Genomic DNA, 27,571 nt, shown 5'->3' on the forward strand with positions numbered 1-27,571 from the left:
AAAAATTAGAAAAAACTTACAAAGTCCTCAAAATATGTCCTGTGGCTGCCACTCCCAAGATGATGGACCACTCTAGCCTCTAGTCGTGCCCTCATCGTCTCGCGCTACTGTCTTCAATGCCCTGGAGAATCTGTAGCCTCCTCCTTGAGTCGGCGTCAGTCGTCCGTGTCTTGCCACTCAGGCTTTGCAGCCCCACTCTTGAGTGCCTTGCATGCATCCGATCGTGTGTGTGACATATATGTACGCATGCACTTCATCATCCATCCCATAGAAAACCTATCTGTTGTGGGTGGTATTGGAAACTCCTCATGCAAGGATGCTACTATGTAGTCATTGCTCCCCTCCAGTATGTTTTTTCAATGATCCAAGACGTTGTGCCGAAATACTTGTTGGCAGAACTCTCACATGTGAGCCATGACCCTCCTCCCCTCATCATTCATGATGATATCTCCTGACCTATCATCTGCAAGGTAGGCATACCCCTCTGGGGTATGCCTAAGATGGGTCCTCTTCCACCTGTGACCACGCTCCTGGGCATATCCAGAAGACCCTTGTACATCTGGTATACCGACCACAGTAGTATCTATCGTCAGAGTAGCACCCATAGGGGTGCCACCTGCGGATGGCTGAGCAAAAGATGGAGTGAGTGGAGTAGACATCCCCACAAGTGTGACAAATCCTAGAGGTGACGCAACTTTAGTAGAACAGCAAGACGGAGACATCACTTCTGTACCTCCACAACAACCACCAGAGCCACGCTCTCTGGAACCGCCACAAGAGCGAGGAGTAGCACCTATATCGCGAGCCAGTTATGAGCTCACTGCATCCAGATCTTTGTAGCATCTCCTTGAAGCACTCCCTCCGTCTAGCCCAAGCCTGGAGCATTGACCTCATCTACTCAAAACTGAAGTATCAGATCACGTTAAAGTAGATCTATTAGAGTGGCTTGATGGTGTCCAAGACAACTCCTAGTCTATCATGTCTATGAATCTCACCATCTGATCTGGAGATATGCGTGTGAAGTTCTCCTATAGCTCCTCATCGCTGATCCCTCAACTCATCCTGATGATCTAAGTATCAATTTAAATCATACAAAGCACGGTAATATAAATCTTTAAAAAATGATATTACTTAAAATGCATATCTTATGTACCCTTATAAGCAATTCGTTAACAAATTGAGTAGGTGGATGCTCCAAGTATGAAGTATCCTATGGTCCCATATTAATCTCCTAACACAACTCCGCATACACTGAAAGGTTGATAGACATGTCACCACAAAAGTATGAGTCCACCTCGTTCTTAAAGAATTCTTAGACTCCTATATTTTCATCATTATTACCCAATGTTGGCTCCTCTACATGCTCCAAGCTTTCGGTGGCCTCCACCCCTTGCAATATCGACCCCTCTATTTGCATATTGTCCTCATCTATGCTCAAAACATCACTTTGATCATAGACTTTTGCACTTCGTGGAGTTGAAGGTATAACATACCACCATTGAGATTGTCAGGGGTTTGGATAGAAGATTACCTATTCACAATCATGTACACAAGAGATTTAACTATTCTGACATGTACCATGTCGTAATACAATTTAAAAAAAAAAGAGTTCATGCATCTATTCACAATGGGCTAGCAGTAGAAAGATGTTGCGTAAATCCATCCATTTTTTATCGGAATCTATTTTGAGAAATCTAGATAGACCTCATCTAACTGCTGCTCCAGCTCCTTCAAGTACCACTTTGAACCACTGCACATCAAATAGTATCATGGAAAAGCTACTGTAATCCATCGTAACAATACTTTGCAAGTTCCCAAAATACTTCATCTCATCTATAATTGTGTCTAGATCCATTGCTCACCGTTGGCTCTCTTTCTCGAACCTTGCCATGATACCACAGTCTCTTGTGGAGCGTATTTTGTTAATATGCTCCGCACGAAAATGCCGTCCGTGTGACCACACTGTACTATATATTTTGTATTGTACATTGAAATACTCAATTAGTTGTTGCATATAAAATATAGATACAACAAACCCTAAACATGTCATCACCTTTGGACTACATCCCCTCGAGAATTCCCACTCCTCGATTGAGACCTCTGCCCCTTCATGAGATGTTGCGGTCAAAGCTCCATGCAACCATCGCGTTGACATAAACCGCCGCATCTCCTCCATGCCCTCGAGATATCTAATCGGTCAATGGTGCGTACTATGTTAAAATTCAGATCATGCTTCCTCTCAATCTTTCCTAGCTTACTAGTACCTAGCGAGCCATGTGCTCTTCTTTAACGGAAAAAACCCAAGGAGCGCAAGGTAGTTGCAAGTGACCATCCGCACTCGACAGGGACCAAAGCACCTCCATCTTGTCTACCTCCTTCAAATCCATTAGTGCCCCTATAGTGTCTCTCTTTCATGTGATGTGGTTCCATAGCAAGCTGTCCACATTCTTGAAAATATGCATGGGATCCAACAAGTGGTTGATCTATAAGTGGGTCCAATATGGAAACTCATAGAAAAATGAGAACCGACGCATTTTGTTTAGATGTGACTCGTGTTGACCATTTTCAGCTTGTACCAGCTTTGGGCATTCATACGTGTTGGAGGTCGTCCAAGAAAACCTTCCCTCATGGCCCTCTAGCAAGATAGCGGTGTGTTCCTTGATATACCATATTTTTCATCGTTCGTGACCTTTGAGATTCTAACTGTGGCCTGCACAATGGACATGCATGATAACGTGAGGTAACCAGATCTGTCCCAATACCTCTATCCAGTGAATACAAACTTGAACGAGCTATGACAAATATTACCAAAGAGAATGGAAGCCTACTTACTCCAGCACTCTCTGAATCCCAGAAAGTCATGCATCATCCACATGAGAATGGCTCGAATATTGGCGGAACGTCGACCATCGTGCTTGCTCATATCTTACACGGTGACCCCCTCCTTCCACAAAATCTTAAGCTCATCGACTAATGGATGAAGATACACGTCCATATTTTTGACTTTGTAGTGGTGATTGGGAATGAGTAAGCTAAGGATGAGATATCCTTTGTTCGTAGAAAGCTAGGGAGGGATATTGTAGTTGACAAGGACTATAAGCCACACACTGTAAGAAGTTAAGTGCAGACGGAATGAGTTCATGCCATCCATTGCAAGACCGAGCCGAAGATTCCTTGGCTCTCGGGCAAAGCCTGGGAAGGTAGAGTCAATGTGGCTCCATGCACGTGAATCCATTGATATTCATTGAACTCCATGTATGGACCTATTCTGTGCATGCCACATTGTCAAGCTCGCCATGCAGAATATATGACACATGTGGTTTATGCAGGGGACAAGCAGAAAGTATCTAAGAACTTTTTAACGGATGGTTTTTCTTTGCAAGTCCTATTGATACGTGTGAGAACCACACTTTGGATATGTCTCCATAGTCTCATATTCTACTCAAAACAGTATGCAATCGTTGATACATGCATGGATACTTTTGTAGTCCATGCCAAGCTTTCGTAAAACATGTCGTACATCATCAGGAGACTCAGGCATGGTATTTGTAAGTGGTAATATATGATAATTCATTAACTTGAAAAAAATCATAAAACACCTTGAAACACCACAAATATTTTTAATGATAGTGCCGAAAATAAATCAATGAAGCGTACGTATAAGATAGGCTTGATCAGCTTGGTCACACTCACAACGCTCCACCTGTATTTTGCTTGCACACTTAGGAGTGCAAGCAGTGTCTTCAGGTGAGATACTCAGCACCCATCATATAATGGTATGGATGCTTCCTCTCTAAGTGGATTAGAAGTCTCGACATCCATAGGAATTAGCGCATTGATCATTGCCTCCATCTCAGACTCCAAGATTGTAGGCAAGTCTCGAAGGCTGTCTGTCTCCTCTAGTATTGACGATATAGATTGGGTAGTACCTTCCAAGTGATGGATTGGCTCAGACACTCCATCTATCATACGCCCACGAACTCTTCTAATTGCCCACAAAGGGTGTACTCCTCCTTGGGACGAGACGTCACCTCCCTGGATAGAAAATTTGCTAGCCACTCCCAATCTTTTTGTATATGGTATTCAATCAGCTTGTGAGTACAATGCATGATTGATATTAACTTTTCTTACCATTTGTTCAAAATCCAAGATCATCTGATCAATGATCCCAGATTGAAACTTGCCAAAGCGTCGTACGTGTTCTATAGACAATCGACGTTTTCGTCTAATTGCCAACTTACATTGAGAGCAAGGACATGGGACACAGTGATTAAGATACGCCTCGCAATCTTGAACATCATGACCTTCATCATTTTCCATTTTGTCTATGTTATGACAAACAATTTGTTTTTGTTATCATTCTTTTTTTCTTTCTTAAATTGTTTGAGAAGGGATTTCTTCTCTTGTAACTCAGTAAAAATTAATGTATGTAAAGTCTCCACCCACCCACCCACAAATTAATGTACGTTGAAGTGTTCCCCATCTCGTGGTATTGCACCGGACCTTGCCACCACTCTCTCTTTGTTTTTTATCCATTCGTTATCTCCTCTCATTTCATCTCTATCTCTTTTTCTCTTTCTTTATTGTACTATATGTTTATTCCCTCTCTCTCATTCCTTCTTTCTTTTTCTCTTCCTCCCCCTCTCTCATTTTCTTTAACAAAACATATCACTCTCTCTCTACCACCACCGCCACCACTACTACTCCTACTACTACTACAATAACAACAACAAACAAAAGAAGAAGAAAAAACTACTACTACTATCACTACTACAACAACAACAAAAATAAGAAAACTAGACAACAATAAACAAGAAAACAAAAACAAACTATTACTACAACAACAACAACAAACAAGAAAACCATTACTACTACTACAACCATGACTACGACTATGTCTACGACCACGAATACCACCACCACTACCACTACCACTATAATAAACAAGAAAAGAAGAAAAAACAACAACAACAACAACAACAACAACAACAACTACTACTACTACTACTACTACTACTACTACTACTACTACTACTACAATAAACAAGAAAAGAAGAAAAAACTACTACTACTACTACTACTACAAAAAAAACAAGAAAACTAAACAAAAATAAAAAAGAAAAGAAAAAAAACTACTACAACAACAAACAACAAAACTACTATTACTACTACTAGTACTAGTACTACAATCACAACTATGACCACCATAACAACTCTCTATCTCTACGGTGAGAAGCTTTCATTCTCCCTCTTTCTCTCTTTCTCTCCCTCTCCCTCTCAAATGCAAGATGAAGTTCGCTCTCTCTTTTGTGTACTCGCGCAAAATAACGCGCTCGAGTTTCAGCCCCACATTTTTTTCGTCTGACCACTGTCGCTAATAGCGACGCCACTATTTTACGTCGGAAAGCGCCGTCGCTATACCTCCATATCCTTGTAGTGAACTAAAGAGGCGCTGGATGGGCTAAGCTTTGTATTGAGGATGGCCATGCTAGTTAATTTAGAGACTACTTGAGTCTTGCAGCCATAGATGGTAACAATTTTAGCGACCATTCCTACAAGTTTCAATATGAGTTTTTAAAAATCTTCAAACACTTGGTCGATTGATTTTGCAGGACTTGACATATGTTGTGGTTGAGCTCTAGCATGATGGAACATGGCAGATTCATGGAAGAGAGGATCCCTCCTCCATGTATCTAAAGAGGTTCCAACATACACTTTTTCTTGAGAGGTGGCTAGGGAGGTAAGAGAGTGATTGTTGGAGGAAGAGAAGACCCTGTGTGAAGAAAACTCAAGAGCCCCCATGTGAACCATCATCTTGGTCATGAACGGAAAGTGTGACATCTACTGTACGTAGCATGTGATCCTTAGTGTGCAATTGACCTCCATATCCTTGTTGTGAACTAAAGAGGCGCTTGATGGGCTAAGCTTTGTATTGAGGATGGCCATGCTAGTTAATTTAGAGACTACTTGAGTCTTGCAGCCATAGATGGTGACAATTTTAGTGACCATTCCTACAAGCTTCAATATGAGTTTTTAAAAATCTTCAAACACTTGGTCGATTGATTTTGCAGGACTCAACATATGTTGTCGTTGAGCTCTAGCATGATGGAACATGGTAGATTCATGGAAGAGAGGAACCCTCCTCCATGTATCTGAAGAGGTTCCAATATACACTTTTTCTTGAGAGGTGGCTAGGGAGGTAAGAGAGTGATTGTTGGAGGAAGACCAGACCCGTGTGAAGAAAACTCGAGAGCCCCCATGTGAACCATCATCTTGGTCATGAACGAAAAGTGTGAGGTCTATTGTATGTAGCATGTGATCCTTAGTGTGCAATTAACTAAAGCTCATGAGAACTTCCCTCCTACTTCACGTGATGGAACTCTAGAGTAGGAATAGCAGCTGGATAGAAAGACAATTAGCGGCATTACAAACAATTTATTCTCAAGAAGAACTCTCCTCTAGTGGATATTTTGTTAAGGGGCAATACAAAAAGACAAGGCTAGAACTCTCCAATTTCATAGGGATGAACGACAACTCTCCAATATCATGGGGATGAAGGTTGTGATTGATATGGAACTTAAGTGCGAGACGAAAGATGAAGAGAAACACTTATGTTTGTGAGGATGACTAGGGTAATGAGGAGATGCTCATACAATATACATGGTTTCCTTTTTGGGATATGGTTTGAGCTACAAGATGATATATATACCTTAAGATAGAAACAAGTCTAAGGGATTTCATTAGTATTTGTAGATCTTAAGTATGTTCTTCTTGTTTTGTCCTCTTTTCCTATACCTCTTCATGAAGACCTTGGGATTTACCTCACTCATCTACTTGACCTTACGAGCCTTCTTTGCATGTCAATAGGAGGGCAGTCGTTTCACAAGAGTTGAGCCTATTATTCTATTGTTCTCACGAGTCTTTTGTTATTACCTCGTGTGAGGTATGAACTTTGCTACTTTGCTACTTTTTCGTGATGAGTTTGGGGGGACCTAGCCATGACTATGTTTTCTTTTCTTTTTAAAATTAATACATAATCACACGCTCTCTTTCTCTCTTTAGAAAAGGGAAAAGAGAAAAAGCAAAATGATACTCCTACATACTGGTTGTAGAGTTGACGCGATAGCATTGGTCACCTTTATTAATTTCCATATGACAACCGAGATAGCCTTTACATAGCGTTGGTGGCATTTATGAATTTCCATATCACTATCGAGATAGCCTTTACATATAAATAGCTACCTAAGTAATTCTATTGGTGGCGCAGCGAATGCTTTAGTCAAACGTAAGGCATAATTAATACGTGGAGATTTGAAGGTCCGGAGCCTGGGCTGCTAACTTCTGAGACTGGGTGGGCAACACCTGCGATACAAGATCTCTGTTTCCGAATTATGAGTTTCCAAAGCTCGGATCGCAGTGCCACGTGTGAAGAGTCAGGACGAAGGGATGCAGGAATTGCAGGGAGAAAGCACTCGTCACGCAGTCGATCAGATCTGCAGATTTGATCTCCGATTTTGTACAGTCGAGTACTCAAAAGAAAAGAAATTAGTCGAATTGGCTGCGCTCTCTATATAAACCCAGCAGCTGCTGATCAGCTGCAATATATAAACATGCAATGGCACTAAAGTAATTCGCCGTGGAGTAAAAGCTCAGCCATAGCCTATCTCTTACATTAATTCCTAATTAAGCTGCAAGGAGCTTCGAGGGCATAGTGTGTAGATGGAGAAAAAAGATCGATTAGCTGCGCCAGACTGGTGAGATTCCACAGCCTGCACTGCAGCACGGGCTGCCCTAAAGAATACCCACCATTCTGAATTAGACCGTCATCACTATATCTGCAGGAAGTTTTTAATGCCCCCTGGCAAGGAAACTCGTTCTGTCCAGAAAGTAGAAGGTGGTGGTGAGACTGGCGCCCTTGCAACGTCGTGCTGCAGTGCCTATGCAGTAGCTGTTGCGCAGGCAGCGGTGGGAGGGCCAGTGATCAGCCTGGCTACGGCCGGCGGCGACAGGCTGCATAGCCTCTGCCAAGGGCCCGATGGGGGCATGAAGGTGTGGGATCAGGTCGACTTGAGCTGTATCAGCAGCGCAGGTGGCGGGACGACGGCAGCCCCGGTCAAGTTGTCGAAGAAAGGCCGGCCGCGCAAGCTTAAGGAGGAGGCTAGCGCGATGGCTGTGTCAGGGGAGTGGGTGGCCGCTGCATACAGAGACAATAAGATTCGGCTATATAGGCTAGGAAATACACATCATCAGCTGCTGTCCGCTTCTGCGCCGGCGGGCCGGTTGCAGTTCGCGGGCAGCCTGCCGAGCCGAGCCGAGTATCTCAAGAACTGGGCGTGGGGCCGGAAGTACGCGCAAGTCCGGCGCCACCATTTCCGGCCATGGATGGAGCACGCGGACGCCATCAGCGCGCTCGCCTTCAGCTCCGCCGGCGACGGCCTCCTCTACTCGGCGTCCTGGGACAAGAGCGTCAAAGTGTGGAGCATCCGCAACATGGCCTGCCTTGAGTCCTTCAAAGCTCATGACGATGCCATCAACGCCATGCTCGCACTCGACGACCACCCCAGCTGCAGCTCCTCCGGCGGCCTAGGCCTCCTATTCACAGCCTCCGCCGACGAGACCATCAAGGTCTGGAGCCGCCGTAAGCTCCGGGACAACCGGCACGCCTTGGTGGTTGCGCTGCAGGGCCACTCTGCGGCCGTCAATGCACTGGCTCTAGCTCGCCGATCACAATCGTCGGGCCGCAGCTGCTGCATCAGGCTCTACTCAGGCAGCTCGGATGGGCGAATCATGCTTTGGTCATCCAACTGCAAGCTTCACCATAAGAATCATGTGGGACACGATTCAGGCGCCAGCTGCAGCTTCAGGATGGAGCTCCAGGAGACGCTGCCTCACGGCCATAAGAAAGCCGTGCTATGCCTGGAATTGGTGCAGCTGCGCCAGCAGGCCGACTCTGATGTTGATCAATTTCTCCTGCTCAGCGGCTCGGCTGATAAGACTATACGCCTGTGGTCAGAGAACACTAGTATGGGAGGTGCCGGCCACCAATGCATCGCAGTCCTGGCCGGCCACGGCGCCCATGCGGCCCCCGTGAAGAGCCTCCGCGCCTGCGCCACGCTGGGGTTCCCGGCCAAAACACATCATTATGTGCATGGTAATGACGATCATAATCATGATCTGGGCACGAAGAATATTACTTCCACGAGTTATGTTCTCCTCTACTCCGGCGATTTGGATGGCTGCATCAAGATGTGGCTACTCTCCTGCAGTTCTATCCCGAGTACTGATTCAACTGCTGCTGCTGTGCCTGCAGATTCACAACCTGTGATCACGCCTCATGACCGCAGCATGCATGCACTCTTGCATTCCATTCAAGGCGCCTGGCCCCGTTATCTGTTGTAAATGTCATGAGTTTTAGCGCTCTGTACAAAACCTAAATTTTTAATCGCGACAGCAAATGAAAATTGTTTTTGTAGCTGACCCCAAATTTTATGATTGCATCGATTCAGTTATTCATATCTAATTAATATCTCCCAATTTTCAAAATATGTTTTCCATTTTCAAACAATTGAAACAAGATGACACTTGTGTTCGTGTTGCAACTTGCACCTCACTAACTTCTCTCATTCTCCACACTGTACGCACTCGAGATTCATTCTCTACGCGAAAGCATTTGGGATTGCACTTGTGGGACCAAGGTTAAAAAATAGAGCATGTGTGGTCAAGCATACATACATCATCCAAACAAATAGGTTATGTAGACCGATACTTAAGTGCTTACATACATCATCCAAACAATCCAAACAAATAGGTTATGTAGACCGATACTTAAGTGCTTACATACATCATCCAAACAAATAGGTTATGTAGACCGATACTTAAGTGCTTACAACCGGTAAAATAGTAATCCAAACCATACCAACAACTCTAGTGTAATATCTATCAAACAACAAGATTCTGGTCCCATAAGATAGATTCTTAGCTTGGCATAGATATAGCACAATGTGTGACTCTATAATCAATCTAAAATCCATACAAATTTGTAAGATAATTCTAGTTCCATCAATAACATTTTTAAGCTTCCTACAAAGATAGTGCAATTTATAATGCTATAATAGTTCCATCGATAAAATGTTTTAGCTTGTCACAAAGCTAGTACAATGTATAACACTATATTCAATTATTATTCTTTGCAATCTATAACATTTACTAAGGTGTGCATGAATGCAATTTACACACCATGTTTGAAATGTACTAACTAATGATTTATGTGCATTTAACATAGGAAAATGGATTACATTGATAACTTATATAGTTAGTTTATACTTGAGGATACTATTTTCATACAAATACCTTCCTCAGTACATAGATTAGATTAACAAATTACATTGCTAATCATGATAAGGAAAACAAGATATATTGATGGTCCTAACCTAACACTTTTTATGGCATTGCAAATATATTAAGGCTATTAATAATGCTTTTTGCAATGCTAATAACAACATAGAAAAGCATCACTATTAGCTTTTTGTGTTCCTATGAGCATCGCGAATGTAGCGATGCAAAGCTTGGGGAAAAAAACACAAAGTCAAATGCTGCAATAAAATATCCACACACAGAGAGAGAGAGAGAGAGAGAGAGAGAGCGCAAAGGAGCATAGAGACAGTAGGGGAGTTTGGAATTCAAATTTTCTAAGGAATACCATGTTAGAATATCCCCTAAAAAGGGAGGCACATCACAATTTTTGCAAACAAGCTCCAAATTTGTTAGAGTTTTAGGATTTAGGTTCTACTCAATCAAGATCATTTGGGTCATATATGGATTGATAGGATTTAGAAGTGGAAAAACAAAGTTACAATAATATTCCCTAGGCCAAAGGGAATCTTTGGGTCATATATGGATTGATAGGATTTAGAAGTGGAAAAACAAAGTTACAATAATATTCCCTAGGCCAAAGGGAATCTTTGGTATAACTTTGTTGTCCAACTTTCAAACCCTATCATTCCATATGTCACTCAAAAGATCATAATGACTAGAATCTCGATTCTTAAACTCCGACAAATTTGGAGCTTGTTTGCAAAAAGAAATTTGTGGCCCCCCTTTTAGAGGATATTATTGTGACATTGCATTCCTTAGAAGATCCATTTTTTAGTTCAAGACTCCCCTAACGAGCATAAAGGGAGCCCATATAGCATCAGGCCTTGAGATGAGTCCCATCTCCCTTTCCCCTTATCCTTTTGAACATGTCATGTATGGAGAGAGAGAGAGAGAGAGAGAGAGAGAGAGAGAGAGAGAGAGAGGGAAAAGAGAGAAAGAGAGAGAGACAGAGGGAGGGAGGGAGGGAGGAAGGGAGAGAGGTGTTTGCTTCTCTCTCTGTCTCTTTGTCTCTCTCTCAACCTTAGATAAAATATGGTGTAGATCCATTTGGTAACTATGCCAATAATCCTCGTTAACTATAATGTTACACCATGTCTTTCTACTGAGAAAGGAGTGCTCTTGACCTCTTACAATGGAGTGCTCTCTCTCTCTCTCTCTCTCTCTCTCTCTCTCTCTCTCTCTCTCTCTCTCTCTCTCTCTCTCTACCAAGAGAGGGAGGGAGAGAATCAGGGGGAAGAGATGGAAAGAGAGGAAGAGAGGGAGGGAGGGAGGGAGGGAGAAGGTAAGAGAGAAAAAGATAGAGAGAGACATGAAGGTAGGGAGACAAAGAGATGAAAAGAGAGGGAGGGAGATTAAGAATGAGAGAAAGATAGATGAAGGGGGAGATTTTTGTATGTTGTTGTGAAGCCTAGAGAAACCTTTATGTTTCTCTAGCCTATGCATAGTTTAAGCATAAGCGAGGCTATTACTCTTACACATTTCTTAAGGCCTATGTCTACTTTAGCCTATGTCTGGCCTATATCTTCTTTACACATAAGATAGATTTAAATCAATTAAAACTAATTTGGATTCTAGCTTAACCTAGCCTATGTCTAGCTTATGTCTACTTTAGGCATAAGCATAGCTAAGCAAAGATTTCCCTAATTACACATATCGTAAGCATAACTACACTTAGTATCACTTGATCGTAGCCTTGTATGTCTTTGCCTAGCATAAGCTTTAGCCTTAGTTCACTTTGTATATACCTATCGTAAGCATAGCCTACATGTACTCTCACTTGATCCTAGCCTAAGCCTTCACCTAGCATATGCTTAGTCAACTTAGCATAAGCTTAATCTCAGCTTTTATCTTTTTTCATAAATTGAAAAAAATAACAGTAAAGTTTTATGTTCATAATTATCAACTAGTTTATGATTTCTATATTAAATCTCAATCTTTCAAAAAATATTTAATTGTAATTTTTATATATCCGAACAAAATTTGTCATATTAAATTATAATTCTAAAAAAACACCATATTAGAGAATTTGAGAAATTTCCAAGTCCAATTTCAAATAAGTAATAAATATTTTATCACATGGCTAAATCTTGATCCATATTTGAAAGTGGGATTCAGGAAGGTAGCTTAGTTAGTATTTAAGGTAGGCTCCACCTTTAAGCAAGACAACAAGATTTGACCAGGTGGCCAAATAATAAAGGTATTGGGGGTTCCCAAAGTACATGAAAATTCTCAAATTTTCTAATATAGTGTTAGAAGAAGTTGATATTGACTTTTCTAATATTATTATAAACTAGTTTATCATTTTTAAATTAAATATTAATTTTATTTAAAATTTTAATTTTACTTTTTATGATTACATTTTGAGAACCTGCTATCACTCATATCTTCTAAAAAGCTCATGCAAAAAGCTAGCAAGACAGCAGCCCTTAACATTAGGCGCGGGTGATTGCACAACTATCTATCCCTACATTGATATCAAAATAGAGAGTTGGCAGGCACTGCTCTCGGGCTACTAGTTTTTGTTTTAGTAGAATTCACAAGAGGCAAAGGTAATTACAAGTGGTAAGGAAAGCAAGGTTGAGGCATGCCCGTGAACTCATCCAAAAAGTGGGTAATGGAAGGTTGAAGGTCTTGTTCAGACAAGTGGGACCATTGACATTTTCGATCAGCGAGAAGTCATACATAGCATGCACACCATGGCACCTCGGGTAAGCCATGTAGGTGGGGTCATCCCTTTCATATGGTAGTGTGTTGCAAAAAGCCATCCATGCCTCAACATTAGTGTCTTAAATTCTTCAACACCATTTAGGTTGGGCTTCATAGCCTTTGACCTTTCTTGGCTTTTCCATGACCTTATCCTCCCAATACCATGTAGGCTCTCTTCTCCATAATCTGGGCTTTCTTGCCCTCTCGTGCAGCCACCATTTTTCGAGTCTCTTTTTGCGACCTGGATGGCTTCTTCTCTAGAGGGGGTAGCACTCAATATCCAAAGGAGAAGGGTAGAAGATTTCAAATTCAAATGGTGTGCACTTATTCTCCCACTACTACCAATGGTTTAATTCTAGTGCCCAATGGATAGGCAATTGTTCCTTGAGTTGCTACATCTTGACATTGGTTATGTCTTGTGGTCAGGCGGTCCGGCATTAAACTTTCTCCTTGTGAAGTCAACCAACTCTTTGCATTTTCTTTTGGCCTCCATGATTCTTTTGGCAATGTTAGGATATTCTTCTTCTTGTCCTTCTACTTTCGTGGTTGGGGGTGGAGGAGGACTCTATTCACTACGCGGTGCCTCTGTGTTAGCGGAGGTGTTAGCACGTTGCTCAAAATCGGGCCCTTCGTCCCTTGGTGATTCTACATAGGCTGTCATGGTTGGTTGCTCTCAATGCTCTTGTTTTTTAATTTTAAGCTACTCTACCTCCTCTATAGAGAGTCTCGCTTGTAGCAAAAGTTGCCTTCATTGCACCAGGCTGCTTGGTATAGTGTTGGTCCATGGGGTGTGCTCTTGGAGCCCATATTGTATGTCTCTCCTTGAGACCTCCATCTTCCTCATTAGCCCTTCCACATGATCATCATCCTCTGCCTAAGTTACATTAAGTATTGTATTAAGGAAGGCATGTTGTTGGACCTCTAGCCCTGCCTTCATTGCTTCGACCCTTGCTTCTGCCATGATTCTCTTGCTTTCTACTAGGGCAAGTTTTTCAGCCAGGTCCCTAACTCTTCTAAGGTTTCTCTCTTCCCAAGTCTCATCCTTCTCCTCCATCTTGTCTTGAGTCAGTTGCCACAGCTCTCGTGACAGTATTGTCACCATCTCTTTTTGCTCTTTCCATATTATGAGCATGTTTTCCTTGTCATGTTGTGGCGATTCAACTCTTATTCTGGTGATTCCTACTCTTAGAGGGTCCTGAGGAGTGGGGTCTCCACCTCCAGCAACTTTTTAGTTGATTTTGTGTCCTTCTAGGCCATAACCTCTTGTAGTTCCTTTAGTAGTTCTTTCTTTTGCCTCCTCTCCTTTTGGAATTTTGCATGGGCTTGTGTCTTTCCCCTCTTCAGCTCCTTGGTGAGCTCCTCTCCAAGGTTCTTTAATTGTTTGAATTTCTCCTCCATATCCTTTTGCCCTTGTATGAGGCTTGAGAAGTTCGTTTCTAGGCCCATTTTTCCCTCTATCTTTTTCATTTGTGGCTCTTTTGCACTTTTTTCTTTCTTTTTCTCCACCATTTTTTTCATTGCTTCTAATTGCTCTTTTAGGTCATTCACTTGCCTCTAATAGATGGTTATCAATTTTGTCTTCTCTAGTTAGTAGGTAGTAAATGTGTCCTTTTCCTCTTCCAATTCCACCATGGCAGCCTTTCTATCTTCCTTCATCTTTTTAAGTTGGCTTAGGAGCTTCTACACGTACTTGTCGTAGTTGGTCGCTTTTGTCGGCGTGGCCAAGGGCATAGACATTGTGGATGCTTCAACCTTGGACTTCTTTGGGTCCTTTCTAGATTCTGCATCCACCATGGTAGTAGGTCTCTTTGTCCCTATTATTGGAGCTCCATTTCTAGGCACTAGGTCGAGCTGCTTCATTGAGTTTAGCAAGTACTGCACCCACAACATCATGTTGCATTGGTCCACTCCCCCTTCTGAGGTCTCTTGGGTGGTGAGACTGGCATGACAATCAAGGCTAGTTGTGGTGCATTCATGGGGGCCTCACAATGGGCCTCACGTAAGTTACTCATGAATATATGTGTGCATCAGGTGGGTTCAAATAAAGGTATTTTTAAAATACCATTTTTATATATTTTCTATATAGAAAAGGGTGTAATGTAAAGGGATTATTTACAGATTTAATAGAAAATGGTTATGTTTTATTCAGGAAAAATTCACAGATAAGGATATTTATAAATAGGCCTTGAACACATGTGATGTAGAGGATACACATATAGTAACTTCCTTGAGAAATGGGCTATTGAACTATTTCTTTTGCTACAGTGGTGGTTGGAGTGTGGCTCATGACATGGCTTCTCCTCATGAGCTCTTTGGGTCGAGAGGCTTGCTCTACTTAACAACCGCAAAGCTAGGGCCATTGTTGATCTTCTTCTTTTTTCAGCCTTTCCTTGTTTTCTATTTGCTTCCTTATTCATTCCTCTTTCTCCCTTCTTGATTCCTCTTTCATCTTTCTTACTCATTCCTCTTCCTCTTCCTACTTCTTTCTCTGTTCATCTTCTAATTCTCTAGATTCCTTTTGTGAAGCTTCTACTTCCTTGTCTTCTTCCTCTTCCCTAGGAGGAGGATGAACTTGATTTTTCTTTTTGTGCCTTGGCTCAATGGGACTGTTCCATCCTTCCTTTCCCCACTAATAGTTCTCCTGCTTAAGGCCTCTTATTGTTGGTGGGATTGGGGAGCTTCTCTCCTTTCGGGTGATTGCACTAGCGATCTGTGGGCTAGAGAGTGCTTGAGGGTTTCTTCTACCACTTTCTATCTTTCCAAGTTTCAAATGGCCTCTTGGATGATGCTGGTGAGTACACCTTCAAAACCTATATTGGAGGCCTTAGCTACTGGATTTTTCCTTGATGATCTCCGCTGTGGAAGCTGGAGATTCCCCACCACAACTACTATGGCTCCTGTTGCTAGTGCTTTTGCTGACAATTCCATGGTCTTACGTACGTAGCCATTCCTATTGATCTCATCTAGAGTCTTGGCCGCGAGACTCTTGCTGAGCATCCCATGGTCTTACACATGTCGCCATTCTTATTGATCTCATCTAGAGACTTGGCCCCACGATACTCTTGAGTAGTTGCACACCAATTCTACTCATCAAGGAATTATACCTCAACTACAGAATAGAGTATGGATTATCTTTGCTTGTAGCTTGATGTCAGGGTTAGGGATGTTGGCTAAGCCAACTCCATCATTTGTGTGCACTTAGGCCTTGTCCATCCCTAGCATATTCTAAACATCTCTTTTGAATTGCCTTTGGAGCTTGTTGACGAATCCTAGAGCTCTTTCTACCATTTCAGTGCTCAACTCCACTTCTACTCTACAAATCTCTCCTCCCTATCTCACTGTCATGGTGCCACACTTTTTGTTCGCATTGATTGAAGGCTCTTGTTTCCATTGATTGAAGGCATTGATTGACAGTTCGCAAGTTGATTGAAGGCTCTTGTTTCCATTGTTATACTGTATTTGTCCTACTCTTCTTCTGTGAATGGGAGTTTGCTGCGTTTGTTATGCTTAGCCATCTTGGGTTCTTGTCATGATGCAATAGCTCACTATTAGTTTACTTGAAATGACTTTTTGTGAAACGATGAGGAGGTTATGAATATATGCTATGGAAAGATGAAGTACTCAAGTACATTATGAAAATTTTTGCTTCAATCAGTCCACATAGTTCCACCCAACATTTCATGAAAATTTTTCTTCAGTACAAATTGACTTTTATTAGTAATTTTATATTTTATTAAGTCTGGTTTAAGGTTCAAGTCGTGTCTTCTTTTCTAACTTACCTCCTCCTCCCGCCAAGAGTGATAAAAACCCTTGGATTGGAGGATGAAGGGTGAAGGGTATGAAGTGTACGCATGCTATGCTTTACTTCATCATGAGAAAATCATAGAATTTTGGGTTATACTCTGAGTGGATGTGATGATCCATATCATGAGGTCTAATGTCTATGTGCGTAATGTAGGTCAGGACATCATTGAGAAAGTCATGGGAGTTCATCTTGCTAGCAATATACAAATTTTCCTTGGTCAAGATTCGATCAAAATAGGGATGGGCCATGACATATTCCTCTAAAGGTCATTTTTGTGAGTGATGGCCAAGACTCCGAATGAGGAAGGAGCCACATAAGTAGGGTCATACTCAATGGTTTTGATCGCATGCATCTGCTCGATGTTGGTCATGATTTGGCAACCCTCTTGTTCCCATTGGAGATGTAGAGCATACCATTTTTGTAGAAATGAAGAGTCAGAGTTGGCTAGCTTTGTCAGCTCTTCTAGATCCTAGCTTGTTGTAGAGACTTTGCTCTTGTGATAGGATGTGATTAACCATTGTGTGTGAGCTTGCCCTTGAGAGATCTTGTTGTCAATCAGTCATTTTGAGAATCTTGATGAACATGAAGTCATATTTCTCCCAAGTGCATAGCAAGGAGTACACTTCCATTGCTAATGCTTCATTGAGAAGGCCTAAGTGTAGCCATTCATAGCTCCTAGTTGGTGTGGTGAACGTTGCATCTAAGCATATAACACAGGTGATGAGGTTGTCCCCCATATTCACAACTAGGTCTAATACCAATATAAGAATGGATCTCTGCCTATATGGGAGGGTCTAAGGCCTACAAGAGGTTGGGGTTTGGTTGAGCTAGATAACTCAACTATTGATTGATAGCTCAACTACTGATTCCTGCCTCATGGGTGGTTCAATGGGATGTCTATCGTCCACTTGTGCGATGGATCATTCTTGCAACTTGGTTAACATATTGCTCTCTCCTTCTGGAGCAATATGGAATGGTAGAAGTATCAAGTTGAATCGATTTGGATGTAGTGGGCTGCTATAGTTTTTGTTAATAGACCTATTGAGGTTCTATGGATTTTGTGTTTTTTCAGTTAATTGGTTCCTCGTTGTCACAACTCTATAGAAACAGAATTTGTATCCTTTTTAGGATGGCATGCAAAAAGCAAGTGGCCTTTTCAACCAGTTATGGGATTTTCACAAAAAAGACAAATTGGTGAAATCGCGTCGCAATCGCTATTGACAGGCTGAAAACTGCACTTTGAACTGGAAGAAGAAAAAGAAGTGATTTGGGAGATCCCTGACCAAGTGTCCTAGGGTTTTACCCCCCTTCTATAGGCATAACAAATTAGTAATCAGGCCAACTAGTCAACGGAAGGACTAAAAGAAAATGATACCCTAGCTAATGGTCATTATGGTACTTCATCAAAATGAACCCAAAAATATTGCTGTAGAAGAAGAATCCCTTAAATTGAGCATAGGATATTTTCTTCAAATGTTATGACTATGAGTAGAATTGATTGGAACAAATTTTATAACTATAGTTGACAAATTTCATAGATGGCATTACTTTTTATACATGGACCTAGGACAAAAAAACCACATTACTAAGATGCTTTTTGTTGAGACTGATTTATTATTAGACTAAGAGATCCTCAATGATGCTCATAAATTTTGTTGACTAAGATTACTTATACTCAAAGCCCTCTAGTGTAGTTGTATAAGTAATCATAGTAGAGCCCCTCTAAGATACTCAAAGTACATAACCTAGAGACAGTAGCTAGGTATATAAGGTATAATGGCCATACAAGAAGACACCTCAATAATTAACTGATCACCACTAAATCCCAAAGAAGTATCATATTCCATCCCCTTCAACTCTATGTTCGCCTCATGAAGAACTTCATTAATCATAGCATCCTTGTCACCAATCCGTTTGTTGCAATGATGAAGTAACATATTCATCACTTTTCCTTTTAGCATCTAAGGCATTATCCAATCTTTTAGTCAAGTCCAAACATTTAGTCTTCAACTCATGAACCTTATGAACCAATGCTTTTTTTTTTTAACAATAATGAATAATTATCTACCAAGACAAACAAATCCTTGAGCATGATATATGGCCGAGATATAACATCAATAAATCTCTCAACTACTATGTCTCATGCATTCTTTACATCAATCAGTAAAGCATTTCTTATATCTTGAAGTTTAGATTTCAACACCATGGATGTATCAATATCAACCTCAAAGTTTTAGAAAATTTGCTTCTCAATCTCTTGCAGAGGCTAAAACCTCTCAAGCAAGAGCTTATGGTCAACTTGCAACTTGACATACATCTCCATAAAGCTATCCAGTTGAGCCTCGTTTTCCCAAATTGTATTACAAGTCATTAAATTGTTTGTTGTAATGTAGATAAGATGGAAAACTAAGAAGGTATTATTGTTCAAGATCGCGAGGCGTATCTTAATCAGCATATCCCATGTCCTTGCTCTCAATGCAACTTGGCAATTGGACGAAAACGCCGATTGTCTATAGAACACGTACGACGATTTGGCGAGTTTCAATCTGAGATCATTGATCAGGCGATTGTAGATTTTCAGCAAACGGTAATTTGAAGTTAATATCATTTATGCATTGTACTTGCAAGCTAATTGAAAATCATATACAATAAGATTGGGTCTTGTTGGTAAATTTTCTATCCAGGGAGGTGATGTCTCGTCCCAAGGGGGAGTGCATCCTTTGCGGCCAATTAGAAGAGTTCGTGGGCGTGCGATGGATGGAGTGCAGAAGCCAATCCACCACTCACAAGGCCAATCTATACTATCAATGCCAGAGGAGACAGACAACCTTCTAGACCTACCTACAATCTTGGAGCCTGAGATGGAGACAATGATCGATGCATTGATTCCCATGGATGTCAATACTTCTGATCCACTTAGAGAGGAAGCATCCATACCATTATATGATGGGTGCTGAGTATCTCGGTTGAAGACACTGCTTGCACTCTTAAGTGTGTAACCAAAATATGAGTGGAGCGATATGAGTGTGACCGAGTTATTCAGGTACCTTGCACATAGGCTTCATTGAATTTTTTTTGACACTATTATTACAAATATTTGTGTTTTTTCAAGGTGTTTTATGATTTTTTTCAGGTTATTGAAATAACATATACTATCACCTGCAAATACCATGCCTAAGTCTCGTGATGATGCACGACATGTTTTACGGAAGCTTGGCATGGACTACAATAACATCCATACATGTATCAACGATTGCATACTGTTTCGAGGAGAATATGAGACTATGGAGACATGTCCAAAGTGTGGTCCTCACAGGTATCAATAGGACTTGCAAGGGCAACCATCCCTCAACAAGTTCTTAGACACTTTCCGTTCATTCCTTGCATAAACCACATGTTTCGTATGTCCCGGTATGGCGAGCTTGACAATGTGGCATGTGCAGAATAGGTCCACGGATGGAGTTCAACAAACATCAGTGGATTCGAGCGCATGGAGCCACATTAACTCTACCTTCCCAGACTCTGCGCAAGAGCCAAGGAATCTTCGGCTCGGTCTCGCAATGGATGGTGTGAACCCATTCGGTTTGCGCTTAGCTTCTTACAGTGTGTGGCCTATAGTCGTTGTCAACATTCCTCCATGGCTTTCTACGAAGAAAGGACATCTCATCCTTAGCTTGCTCGTCCCAGGACGCTACAAAGTAAAAAATATGGATGTGTATCTTCGTCCATTAGTCAATGAGCTTAAGATTTTGTGGGAGGAGGGGCTCACTGTGCAAGATATGAGCAGGCGCGATGGTCAGCGGTCAGCCAATATTTGAGCTATTCTCATGTGGACGATGCATGACTTTTCGGGATTGGGTGAGTGCTTAGGTGACACTACAAGGGACTGGGGCAATAGCGACGCCGATTAGCGACGGCGTTTATCGGCGTCGCTATTGGCGTCGCTATTGGCGTCGCTATATGCGTCGCTATTTGCGTCGCTATTTGCGTCGCAATAGCGACGCTATTTGCGTCGCTATTGCGACGCAAATAGCGACGCAAATAGCGACGCATATAGCGACGCCAATAGCGACGCCGCAGGAAAAAAAAGCGCGGCCGAAACCAGAGCGCCGTTTTCATTTTGTTTTCTTCGCCTTTTGAGAGCGAGAGCGAGGGAGAGAGCCAAGGCTTTGTGAAAGAAGAGGAGGAAGAGACTTGTTGCCGCCGCCGCCGCCACCGCCACCGTCGTTGTTCGCGAAGGAGAGGAGGAGCCCTCGTTGCAAAGAGAAGCCGCCCACGCTCGCCATATCTCATTGGTGAGTCTCCCTCTCTCTTTCTTTTACTTGTTGAAGGTTTAAATCGTTCTCTTTTGTTTATTTAGGAGAGGAAAAGAAAGAGAAGGAGAGGGAGAGGGAGAGAGAGGGAGAGAAAGAGAGGGAGAGGGAGAGAAAGAGAGTGAGAGTGCATTCTCTCTCTCTCTCTCTCCCTTTTGCTTGTTTAATGTTTAAATTACTTTCTTCTTTGCTTGTTTAGGAGAGGAAACGAGAGAGTAAGAGAGAAAGAGAGGGAGAGGGAGAGGGAAAGGGAAAGAAAGAGAAAGAGAAATAGAGGGAGAGGGAGAGGGAGGGGGAGGAAATAGGAGAGGGAGAGAAAGAAAAAGAGAGGGAGAAGGAGGGAGAGTGCATTCTCTCTCTCCCTCCCTCTCCCTTTTGCTTGTTTAATGTTTGAATCACTTTATTTTTTTCTTGTTTAGGAGAGGAAATGAGAGAGAAAGAGAGTGAGAGGGATAGGAAGGGGAAGGAAATGAGAGAGGGATAGAAAGAGAAAGAGAGGGAGAGTGCATTGTATCTCTCCCTCTCCCTTTTGCTTGGAGGATGTTTAAATCACTTTATTTTTTGCTTGTTTAGGAAATGAGAGAGAAAGAGAGATAGAGAGGGAGAGGGAGAAAAAGAGAGGGAGAGGGAGAGGGAGAGGGAGGGGGAGGGGAAGGAAATGAGAGAGGGAGAGAAAGAGGGAGGGGGAGGGAGAGGGAGCGAGGGAGCGAGGGAGAGGGAGAGGGAGAAAGAGGGAGAAAGAGGGAGGGAGAGGGAGAGGGAGGAGGAGGGAGGAAATGAGAGAGGGAGAGAAAGAGAACGAGAGGGTGAGGGAGAGGGTGAGAGAAAGAGAGGGAGAGGGTGAGGGAGAGGGAGAGGGAGAGGGAAGGGAATGAAATTTAAGATAATATACGTATCGATAATGGTATGCAATGTGCTTTGCATACGGCCACGTACTTCATCAAAATTAACCCAAAATTATTGTTATAGAAGTGGAGATCCCTTAAATTGAGTATAGGATAATTTCTCTCAGGTCTTATGACTATGAGTAGAATTGATTGAAATAAATTTTATTACTATAGTTGTAAAATTTCATAGATGGCGCGCATTAATTTTAAAATGGATTACTTATACTCAAAGCCGAGATATAACAAAAAATTATCTACCGGGACAAACAAATCGTTGAGCATGATACAAGGCCGAGATATAACATCGGAAAATCTCTCGACTACTATATACAATGCAAGGTTTATGGTCAACTTGCAAGTTGACGTACATCTCCAAAAAGCTATCCATTTAAGCCTCGTTTGCTGTAATGTAGATAAGATGGCAAACGAAGAAGGTCCTATTGTTCAAGACCGCGAGTCGTATCTTAATCAGCGTGTCCCATGTCCTTGCTCTCAATGCAAGTTGGCAATTAGACGAAAACGTCGATTGTCTATAGAACACGTACGACGATTTGGCGAGTTTCAACCTGAGATTATTGATCAGGCGATTGCAGATTTTCAGCAAACGGTATTTTCAAGTTAGCATTTTTCATGCATTGTACTCTCAAGCTAATTGAAAACCATACACAATAAGATTGGGTCTTGTTGGCAAATTTTGTGTCCAGGGGGGTGATGTCTCGACCCAAGGGGGAGAGCACCCTTTGCGGCCAATTAGAAGAGTTCGTGGACGTGAGATGGATGGATGGCAGGAGCCAATAGACCACTCGCAAGGCCCATCTATATCGTCAATGCCAGAGGAGACAGACAACCTTCCCGACTTGCCTACAATCTTGGAGCCTGAGATGGAGGCAATGATCGATGCATTGATTCCCATGGATGTTGAGACATCTGACCCGCTTAGAGAGGAAGCATCCATACCATTATATGATGGGTGCCGAGTATCTCGGTTGAAGACATTGCTTGCACTCTTAAGTGTGCAAGCGAAATACGGTTGGAGCGATACGAGTGTGACTGAGTTATTCAGGTACCTTGCATACAGACTTCATTGTTTTTTTTTTAAACAGTATTATTGTAAATATGGATGGATTTTTCAAGGTGTTTTATGATGTTTTCAGGTTATTGAAATATCATATATTGCCACCTGCAAACACCATGCCTGAGTCTCGTGATGATGCACGACATGTTTTACGGAAGCTTGGCATGGACTACAATAACATCCATGCATGTATCAACGACTGCATATTGTTTCGAGATGAATACGAGACTATGGAGACATGTCCAAAGTGTGGTGCTCACAGGTATCGACAGGACTTGCAAGGGCAGACCATCCCTCAAAAAGTCCTCAGACACTTTCCGCTCATCCCCCGCATAAACCACATGTTTCGCACGTCTGCCATGGCAAGCTTGACAACGTGGCATGTGCAGAATAGGTCTACGGATGGAGTGCAACGAATATCAGCAGATTCGCGCGCATGGAGCCACATTGACTCTACCTTCCCAGGCTTTGCGCGAGAGCCAAGGAATCTTCGGCTCGGTCTCGCCATGGATGGTGTGAACCCATTCGGTCTGCGCTCGACTTCTTACAGTGTGCGGCCTATAGTGCTTGTCAACTACAACATTCCTCCATGGCTTTCTACGAAGAAAGGACATCTCATCCTTAGCTTGCTCGTCCCGGGCCGCTACAAAGTAAAAAATATGGACGTGTATCTTCGTCCATTAGTCGATGAGCTTAAGATTTTGTGGGAGGAGGGGGTCACGGTGCAAGATATGAGCAGGCGCGATGGTCGGCGGTCAGCCAACATTCGAGCCATTCTCATGTGGACGATGCATGACTTTCCGGGATTGGGAGAGTGCTCAGGTGAGCAGACATTTGTTCACGCCGGTAATATCTATATTTTATTTCTTTCAATCAAGTATTCACTAGGTCGTGGATCGCCTTGCAGGTCTCGTTACCTCAGGTTATCATGCATGTCCATTGTGTGGGCCACAGTTAGACGCCCGAAGGTCACGAACCATGAAGAAGATGGTATATCAAGGACACGCCACTTTCTTGCCGGAGGATCATGAACTCAGGGAAGGTTTTCTTGGACGACCTCCAGCACGTATGAACGCTGCAAGCTGGTACGAGCTGAAAATGGTAAACCCGGAATCACATCCAAATGGAATGCGACGGTTCTCAGTTTTCTACGAGTTGCCATATTGGACCCACTTACAGGTCAACCACTTGTTGGATCCCATGCATATTTTCAAAAATGTGGGCAGCTTGCTATGGGACCACATCACAGGAAAGAGAGACACTATAGGGTCACGAATGGATTTAAAGGAGGTAGGTAAGATGGAGGCGCTTTGGCCGCAGTCGAGTGCTGAAGGGGGAGTGCAGCTTCCTCGCGCTCCCTGGGTTTTGTCTACCAAAGAAGAGCGCATTGTGAAGCAAGTAATCAAGTCTATCCGCACTCCGACGGGTATGATGCGTTCTCTCAGGTCCGCATTTTCTAAAGATGACCAAATGTCTGGGCTAAAATCCCATGATTGGCATAAGATATGTCAGGTTTGTGAACAGAATGGATTTTAATAAGCGTGGACATTTTGAAATTTGAAAAGTGACCATTATTCTTAATGCTTTCTCATTTGTGGCAGTTTGTCCTACCGATCGCGATCGCGGGATGCCTAACTCCAGAAATTTGTGGGGCCATTTACAAGCTGTCGACTTTGGTGCAATGGATCTCACAGAAAGAGATTAAGACGTCCTCTATTGAATCCGCAAGGCGGGGAGCAGTTGAGACGGTCTGTCTCTTTGAGAAATACCTGCCCACTAGCATGCTCACGATACAAGTTCACCTTCTTGTGCATCTTGTGGACGAAGTGGAGATTGCCGGACCTGTCCATACGCGATGGATGTTCTTCCTGGAGCGCTTCATGAAAACCCTGAAAGGCTTTGTGCGACAACGAGCTCGTCCGGAAGGTAGCATGGCGGAGGGTTGGTTGGTGTCAGAGGCATTAGTGCATATCTCACAATGGCTACCAACGGTGGAACCAGACAATGAAATGCTATGGACGCTCAAGGACGATGACAGGCTGACTGGAGATGTGGTGGTTGGAAATGGGGTAGAAAAAAGAATGGATGCCTCAATGGAAGAGAAAGTGAATCGCTTTTGTATGTTGCACCATGCCTCCATGGAGACGTGGCTCGCCAAGTACCAGATTGCAAGGCAAGATCGAGAGGAAGCGCGAGCTGAATTCCGACGCAGTACGCGTCACCGACCGATTCGATATCCCGAAGGCATGGAGGAGATGCCGCGGTTTATGTCAACACGATGGTTGCATGGAGCCTTGATCGCAGCATCCAGCGAAGGGGCAGAGGTCTCAATGGAGGAGTGGGAGTTCTCGAGGGGATGTAGTCCAAAGGTAATGAGGGGTTTAGAATGTGTCGTATCTGAATTTGTTTGCTACATCTAATTTGAGTGTTTCAATGTGCAGTACAAAATATATAGTGCAGCGTGGTCGCGCGGACGGCATTTTCGGGTGGAGCGTATTGACAAAATGCGCTCCACAATGGACTGTGGTGTCATGGCAAGGTTTGAGCAAGAGAGCCGGCGACGAGCAACGGATCCGAACACGGTTGTGGATGAGATGGAGTATTTTGGGAATTTGCAAAGTATTATTACGGTGGATTACCGTAGCTTCTCCATGATAATATTCGATGTGCAGTGGTTCAAAGTGGTACTTGGAGGAGCTGGCGCAACGGTTCGACGAGGTCCATCTGGATTTCTCGAAATAGATTCCGAAAAAAAATGGATGGATTTGCGCGACACCTTTGTGTTGCCGGCACATTGTGAACAGGTAATCTTCTAGTCATTTGCTTGCTAATTGTAATACGACATGCTTTATGTCACAATGGTTTGAAGACGGTTTGTAAGTGTTTGTGAACAGGTAATCTTCTATCCAAATCCCCGACAACCTCGATGGTGGTATGTTATACCTTCAACTCCTAGAGGTGCGAGAGTATACGATCAAAGCGATGTTCCAGGCATAGATGAAGAATATATGCAAATAGAGGGATCGAAATTACAAGGGGTGGAGGCCACCGCAAGCTTGGAGCCCGCATCGGCTAACAATGATGGAAATACAGAAGTCGTAGAATTTTTTGAGAACGAGGCAGACTCGTTCTTTTGTGGTGACATGTCTATCGACCTTCCAGTGTATGCAGAGTTATGTCAGGAGATTAACATGGGACCATAGAATACTTCATTCTTGGAGAATTGTATTACTCAATTCGTTGTTTAGATCTTCCATAAAGGTAGATAAGATATGCATTTTAAGATGGATTTTTCAAAAATGATTTATATTAATGCGCTTTGTATAGTTTCAATTGATTATTCTAACATTATTTTTTATCTCTGCAGGTATCTTTATTTTCAGGATGAGTCGAGGGATGAGCGATGAGGAGTTTCAGGAGATGATGGCACGTATGTCTCCAGATCAGCTCGCGAGATTCAGAGAGATAGCAGATCAGGAGCTGTCTCGTTCTTCGTCAGGGCGCTCTGCTAGATCAGCTTCAGTGCGATCAGATGCTTCAGCTTCGAGCAGACGATCTCGACGCTCGCGACTTGGGCCAGAGGGAGGGACTGCGACTGCAGGAGGATCAGGGGGGTGCTGCTGTGGAGACACGGACGCGGTGTCTCCGTCTCGTCGTTCAGCTAGAGCTCGGTCACCTCCAGGATTTGTCACACCTGTGGGGACGTCCACTCCAGTTACTCCGGCTTTTGCGCAGCCGTCGGCAGATGTCACGCCTTTTGGTGGCACTCCTTTTGGGGGCACCCCCTCTGGTGGCACTCCTTTTGGTGGCACCCCCTCTGGTGGCACCCCTTTCAGTGGCACTCCGGGAGAGGGTACCCCCGTCGGTACACCGGATGTTCAGGGGTCTCCTGGATATGCCCAGGAGCGTGGACGGAGATGGGAGAGGGCCCATACGAGGCACACTCCTAGGGATTATGGATACCTAGTGGATGGCAGGTCAGGAGCTATCATCATGAATGATGAGGGGAGGAGGGTGATAGCTCGCATGAGGGAGTTGTGCCAACAAGTTTTTCGGCACAACGTCCTGGATCATTGGAGGAACATACCGGAGGGGAGCAAGGAGTACATAGTAGCATCCTTGCATGAGGAGTTCCCGGTGCCAGCCGCAGTGGATAGATTCTCTACGGGCTGGATGATGGATTGCATGCGTGCATACATGTCACATAGACGATCCGACGCACGCAAGGCAATCAAGAGTGGGGCTCCAAAGCCCGAGTGGTTAGATGCAGAGGACTGGCGCCGACTGAGGGAGGAGGCTACAAATTCGCCAGGACGTTGGAGTCAGCAGCGGGAGGCGGCGAGGGCACGAATCGAGGCCGGATCGGTACATCATCTTGGGAGTGGCGGCCACAGGACATATTTGGAGGACT

At 43.2% G+C, this 27,571-nt stretch overlaps 1 protein-coding gene across 1 annotated transcript; it reads left to right on the forward strand.

Moving 5' to 3' along the window:
• Positions 1 to 7,431: 7,431 nt before the first annotated feature.
• LOC148037485 (uncharacterized) lies at positions 7,432 to 9,399 on the forward strand. Its single transcript, XM_087677113.1, has one exon. It carries the CDS (start codon positions 7,852 to 7,854, stop codon positions 9,397 to 9,399), a length of 1,548 nt encoding a protein of 515 aa, XP_087533239.1. The 5' UTR covers positions 7,432 to 7,851.
• The last annotated feature ends 18,172 nt before the right edge of the window (positions 9,400 to 27,571 follow it).

This window comes from Lygodium microphyllum, chromosome 4, assembly GCF_053477565.2.
Source record: "Lygodium microphyllum isolate KBCC chromosome 4, Lygodium_microphyllum_v1.1.10, whole genome shotgun sequence".
NCBI lineage: Eukaryota > Viridiplantae > Streptophyta > Polypodiopsida > Schizaeales > Lygodiaceae > Lygodium > Lygodium microphyllum.